At 44.6% G+C, this 7,051-nt stretch overlaps 1 protein-coding gene across 1 annotated transcript; it reads right to left on the bottom strand.

Annotated features, from left to right (window-relative positions):
- Positions 1–3,408: 3,408 nt before the first annotated feature.
- LOC141042713 (uncharacterized) lies at positions 3,409–4,011 on the bottom strand. Its single transcript, XM_073511592.1, has one exon. The coding sequence runs from the start codon at positions 4,009–4,011 to the stop codon at positions 3,409–3,411; it is 603 nt and encodes a 200-aa protein (XP_073367693.1).
- Positions 4,012–7,051: the final 3,040 nt, after the last annotated feature.

Genomic DNA, 7,051 nt, shown 5'->3' on the forward strand with positions numbered 1-7,051 from the left:
AAGGAAAAAGGGAAACCAACCATACTAAAGAGACCTTGAATAAAACCGATACAAAACAGTGAAAAGCCAATAAAAACAAAGGAAAAAGTCGCACATGCTACAGTAGTCGACCGGCCCAGTAATGCCAAGATGGCTACATCGTTATTTTACAAGCAACACGGCGAGCACACAAGCCAAAACTCCTCATGCCGATTACTCGCTATACGACAACCTATCGTTGCGGTTATTAGGAATGTACATTCCCATTCCTCCAACTTTGTCCTTCCTCGGCCACCTCCCTTGATCACCTTGTCCGAAGACAACATCACGCCACAAGTGCCATTGTCATCCGTGTATTCTGTTAGAAAGTTGTAGCCTGTGTTGGTAATAACAAGGAGTTGATTAGTTAATGGTGGGCGGTTATTCATAAATAAGAGAAAGGGATAGGGAAGATAATAAATTTTTAAATGTAAGTTTCAACTTTTAGAACCTGGCTTGCATAAGCGGATTCGATATTGCTCACAAGTTTCTGTTCTTTACTTTAAGCAACGACATCATCCACCAGGGACGTATTGAGCAATGGATATGGACGTATGGTGTGGTTGCTTAAGGTCACGGCGGCTAAGCAGGCAATATTCTCTTCCTTCTTAATCATTATCTGTCTAACATTCGTATAATGGCCCTCCATGAGAGCGACAAGAAAATAGTCAAAACTTTGTACCGGAATAGCCCTGCAATCAACAAGTATTAAATTTTTTAGAGGAAATGCATACGCCCGACTTTATAAATAAAGCCATAAGGCAGGTAGCAACAGCATCATCGAAAAGTATCAAACACACCCAAGCCCCAACGCTGGGCAAGACGACGAAGGATAAAGTCAGGTACATGGCTCCCACGCCAGTACACGGCACGCAGGCCAGAAGAGAAAGAACCAACTAAAGCTAAAGCATCTGACCCAAAAGAAGCAATCAAGCATCCTGCTCTTGTCTGCATAACTGAGACGCCGTCGTCCGGATTTTGTAGATCAGCATAGAGAGCGCCTCTTGGTCGTCGACCTTAGTCAATGATTTCCACTGCTGCAGGAAGCACACGATTTAAATAAGCAGTCAGCCGGTTTAGCCGGAAACACGTGCTCGATAGTAAATTTGTTCCTAGTAGTCCACAGAGACCAGCATAAAACCCCCAAGCCCACCCAAAAGATGCGCCTAGATACACCGGAGAGGTTGGAAGCCAAGCTGCGCAACTCGGCAAAGGAGGCAGGGGCCCAAGAAACATGAAGCCAGTCCCGCACGCAACTCCAAATAAGCTTAGCCAGGTGACAGTGAAAAAAGATATGATCCGAGTCTTCCACATCACCGCAAAGAGCACAGAACTGGGAGCCCGGCCCATTTCTCTTACGAATCTGATTAGCCGAGGGCAGCCGGCCTCGAAAGGCTTGCCACAGGAAAATTTTAATCTTAGGGGGAATACGGGCCTTCCAAACTTGGGAAAAACGATTGGTAGGCGTGCCACCAACGAGCTTAGAATAAAGAGACTTACCAGAAAAACGCCCAGAGGAAGAAAGCGGCCAAAGCACCGAATCCCTGACCGTCGAGAGCGTAGGGAAGAGGGCAGTAAGACGCTGCCAATCTTCAAACTCTACAGGCGACAGAGAACGGCGAAAGGCCAGGCTCCACCCCTGGGATGAAAGCTTCGCAATAGAAATATTAGGGTCAGAGCAGTAAGAGAAAAGGGTAGGGAAGGTCACCGAGAGAGGTGAATCTCCACACCACCAATCAAGCCAACACCGAGTCGAGGAACCGTCCCCAACAACAAACTTAACGAAAGATTGAAAACAGGTCTAACTTTGACCAGAGACTTCCAAAACTGAGAGCCACCACGCGGCAGAGCAAACATCGGGCTCGAGGACGGGAAATATTTAGCCTTAAGGATCGACAGCCAAAGGGGTTGATCCTCAGCGCTCATAATCTTCCACCACCATTTAATCATCAAGCATTGATTCATGATGGAAGTATTAAGAATTCCTAACCCCCCAAGGTTTTTGGGCCTGCACATCAATTTCCATTTGACGAAGCGATATTTGCGACGATTGTCCGCAGCATTCCAGTAAAACGCCCCACGGTGTTTGTCAAAACTAGCATGAATCCCAGCCGACAAGAGAAAGAAGCCCATAAGGAACATGGGGAGGGAGGAGAGGCAATCATTAATTAGAGCCACTTTACCAGCATTCATATTATATCTACCCCGCCAGGGAAGGACCCTGTTTCCCACCTTTGTGACTACCGGGGCAAAATCTTTGGCATGGAGCACATCCGGGGAAATAGGCAAACCCAAGTACTTGAACGGATAGGAGCCCGGCTTACAGTTAGAAGGTGGGCCACTCCGGGGCTTCCGATTCGTCCACACCAGTCACAACTACTTCGCTCTTGGCAAAGTTAATCTTAAGCCCCGACATAGCCTCGAAGCATAGTAAAATAAATTTGAGGTGGGCAAGGCAGGCCTCATTCAACTCGACCAGAATAATAGTGTCGTCCGCATATTGGAGATGGGTGAGACCATGGGGAATGAGATTAGAACACACCGGAGTAATGTGCCCACTAGTGGCTGCCCTAGAGAGTAGGCGAGATAAAGCATCTGCAACAAAATTGAATAAAATGGGAGAGGCAGGATCGCCTTGCCTCAGGCCCCTACCGTTGGCAAAGAATTTGCTAACCTGACCATTAACATTGATGGCAGTGTGGCCTCCCGAGACTAACTGCAGAATCCTATGGACGAGGGGCCCCTCGAACCCTTTGGCCAATAAAACTCTACGAAGAAAATGCCAACTCACCGAGTCATAGGCCTTCTCAAAGTCTAATTTTAGAATCACCGCTTTCGACTTGCGAATCTTAAGGTCATGAACGATTTCATGCAAACAGAGAACCCCGTCCAGAATGAAACGACCCTTAATGAAAGCCGACTGAAAAGGGCTAATGGTACGGTGGCAATGGGGGAGAGACGAGTGGCTAACCCTTTAGCCGGAAACTTGGCGAAGTTATTAATAAGGGCAATCGGCCTAAATTGCGAGATCAAATCCGCGCCCTTGACTTTAGGAATAAGGGTAATGACAGCGTAATTAAGGCGAGAGATGTCCACCGTACCCAACCAGAACCCTTGGATGATCGTACAAATGAGAGGCCGCAACTGCGGCCAGAATTTTTTGAAGAAGGGGATCGAAAAACCATCAGGGCCGGAAGCAGCATTCGGGTTAGCCGAGCTAATCACCTGTCAGATCTCTTCGTCAGATAAGGGGACCATCAGGCCCGAATTTTCGCCCGGAGAGATCTTAGACCCCTCATCCCAGAAGTCAGGGCAAAGGCCAAGCCCAGGGTCCGGCTTAGAGCCGAGTAGATTGGAATAGAAGCTAACAATGTGATTCATAATGAGGGACTAGTCAGAAATTCTAACGCCGTCAATCAACAGAGTGTCAATGAAACATCTGCGGCGTCTGCCATTCGCGATCGCAAAGAAGTAAGCCGTCATAGCATCCCCTTTCAAGGTCCAGTTAAGGGCACCTCGTTGGCGCCAGTAAATTTCTGACTGTTGGTGAAGCAACATCAAAGCGTCTTCCAGGGAGTAGCGAGTAGCCCACTGAGAGGCGGAGAGCCCAGATGTGTCAGCAGATTGATCCAAATCCCGGATTTGAGATTCGAGGGATTCCTTGTCTCTACGCAACTCGGCCGCCCTATTCCGAGACCACCCCCTTAAGAATTTACGCGACTCATAAGACACCTTGTGCCAATCATCCATGGGACCAAAGGAGCGATGAGGAGAAGAAAGAAGATTACTAATCTTAGAAACCATCACGTCACAAAAGCCCTCAACAACATGCCAAGAAGCATCAAACTGGAAACGGGAGGGAGAAACAAGAGAAAGGATACCAGCATCCAAGATCAGGGGAACATGATCAGAGCCCACCGCAGGCCTAGCCTTAAGCAGCGCGCGGGGAAATAGCGACTCCCACTGAACAGAAACAAAAACCCTGTCCAGCATCGACCGGACAGGCGAGGATTGATGGTTAGACCAGGTGAAACGCGCCCCCACCCTAGGGAGCTCACGCAGCGCGCAATTACTAATGAAATCATTAAAAGCATTGGCAAGAGGCCAGGAGAAATTAGGATTATTCTTGTCGGCCGGAGAACGTAACAAATTGAAATCACCCCCAATCAACAAGTATTAAATGAAGCAATTTACGTTTAATGATAGCAGACATGTATGCATACTCTTATTTGAATCAATCAAACATAACATCCTGCTGAGGTATTATTGTGATTTTACTACGCTAGTTCAACAAGCGCCTACGGAATCAAAGATTTGTTTCAGACAAGTGACGCTGAATTTTCTTGATCGTCTTCATCGAAGGAACTTAGTCTAGTTGCTTGTTGACTGAAACAAGGACTACGCCAAACTAATATTTCCGGGAGCAAAACGTGAACACAATGCCTTACTATTCTCGGTAAGCAACACCTTGCTATTCGCTCTGACTTGTCCTGCCTCTACCTTTCCCTTTCAGACCTTTGCTACTGGTTATTGTTCTGTACTTGAGGGCTTCATTATCAAGCCGGGCCGCTTCCTTAATCCTTCTGAACATTATCAAGCAGTGCGATGCATATTTGTTTGTTGATATGTCAGACTTCTTCCTGGCAACTGCTGTCCAAGTTAGCTCGGGACGGCCTGAGTTGATATTTGACATTCATTGTTTGCATCACAGCTTGTCCTCTAGTGTGTCATAAGAAAAACTGGCGTTGATTCGCTCTTACTTCTCTTGGATCGAATGTGATTATTAAGCAAGGTGTAGAGATTTAAGAGGTCATTGGATACCACGTATTTTCTATATTTCAAAGTTTCAATAGAAGAAGGCATGGGAATTCTAAGTTTTTCCTAGAGAGAACGATTGGAATCCGAAAATCCTACGTAATCCTTTACGAGTTGCTATGTGTACCTTCCTTCCACCAAAACTAAACGACGCCCCCCCCCCCCCCCCCCCCCCCTTTTTTTTTCCAGGGTGGGCACTGGCGTCCTCACTAATATCCAATCCAATTAGTTGCTGCCAAATCATCCTTTACGTAAGATACGTAACAACCTGCACAGAGATATAGCATTGCTCATGGGAATCTTGTAGAATCAGTTGAGATCTTTTAAGGAGATTAAATAGATGTTCGTGATGCTGCCTGACTAGGCTTTACAAGATGGACGAGCAATAAGATTTAGTTATTGGAACTGGTCACCATGTTGCAGCCAATATTGATGTACATTTACTGACTAAATCCCTTTCATTTTCTTTTCCAGTGTCACACTTGTATGCTTACCAATATTACTTTGAAATAGAAGTTTGCAAAATACTGATATGCGCCTGAAGCCTCTAGCAAGATTGGTGCCCTTGGCAACGATTAGCTTTGTTTCGCCTGTACCTTTTTTTTATCTCGTAGGTCCTGAGCGATTCACCTTTGTGCTGCATCTCTAGCTGGCATCCTGAGTTTTCTTTTCTTTTTTTCTGTTACAACTTGTCTGTCTTTTTTTTTTAGGATCTGTCGGTCACTAGTAGAAAACGGCCATTTGTCCCGGTTCCAGAGGCCCATTAGCCCCGGTTCTGGAACCGGGACTAAAGGGTCAGGACTAAAGCCCAACACCTTTACACTAGTAGAAAACAGGGCTTTGGTTCGGCCAGAAAAAAGCATTAATCCCGGTTGCATTACGAACCGGGACTAATGTGAGCATTAGTCCCGGTTCGAGCGGCTAGGGCACCGTACAGGCATTAGTCCCGGTTCAAATGGGACCTTTAGTCCCGGTTGGTGCCACGAACCGGGACTAAAGGGTGCGATGCCGATTAGTACCGGTTTGTGGCACCAACCGGTACTAAAGGTTAGACCTTTAGTCCCGGTTCGAGCCACCAACCGGTACTAATGGGGTTTGAGGCATTAGTACCGGTTCATGGCACGAACCGGTACTAAAGGTCCCATTTTCAAACTCTACCCCCCCCCCCAGTGGATCGCCTTTTCAGTTTCGTAAAAAGCAAAAGAAATGATAAAAATTTCACAAATTAAAATCCTTTTAGATGTAGTTATGTTACTACATGTACTAGTTAGGAAAATTTAAAAACTTAAATTTGGACATGTTTTGCAAAAAGTGTAGGGAAAATGTAAAACGGCTATAACTTTTGCATACGATGTCAGAAAAAATGTATAATATATCAAAATGTTCAGACGGAAAATCCGCATCCGATTTTGACCGCCTACGGCCTGTTTGCAAATTTTTAGAATCCTCAAATTCTAAAAGGAAAAAAAGTTATGCTCAAATTTCTGTTTTTTCTGAATTTTTGTTAAATCTGGTCAAACTATGGTCAAACTACTTATTCAAGAAGTATTAGTGTTATTAAATAATTATTCAAGAATATTAGTGTAACTAAATAATTATTTCAGTTTTTGTGAATTTTGGTCAAATCTGGTCAAACTGTGGTCAAACTAATTATTCAAAAATATTAGTGTTGCTAAATAATTATTTCAGTTTTTTTGAATTTTGGTCAAATCTGGTCAAACTATGGTCAAACTACTTATTCAAGAAGTATTAGTGTTATTAAATAATTATTGTTTTTTAGAACAATAGTTTCAAACTCAAACAGTGAAATGTGTGACTTCATGCTCAAGCTAAATTCCTGAGGGTTAATAGGATTGACATCTTACTATTGTCAGGAAAACAACAAGTGTTCAGGCTGCAGTAGTGAGAGGATGGGTGACCGTCCGGGAAGTTAGATGATTTGGAATGATGAGGGGTGATTAGAGATTAGAGGTTAAATTGAGCAGTGATGAGGGGTGAGTAGAGATTAAAGGTTAAAATAATTCAGAAATTTGAAAATAAAAAAAATAAAAAAAAATCAATTTTTTTTTCCAGAAATAATCATAAAATTTCCTTTAGTACTGGTTGGTGTTACCAACCGGGACTAAAGGTGGACCTCCAGCGGCCACGTGGAGGGCCTTTAGTCCCGGTTCGTGTAAGAACCGGGACTAAAGGGGGAGGCTTTAGTAACGACCCTTTA

This window comes from Aegilops tauschii, chromosome 3 (genome assembly GCF_002575655.3).
Source record: "Aegilops tauschii subsp. strangulata cultivar AL8/78 chromosome 3, Aet v6.0, whole genome shotgun sequence".
NCBI classification, from domain to species: domain Eukaryota; kingdom Viridiplantae; phylum Streptophyta; class Magnoliopsida; order Poales; family Poaceae; genus Aegilops; species Aegilops tauschii.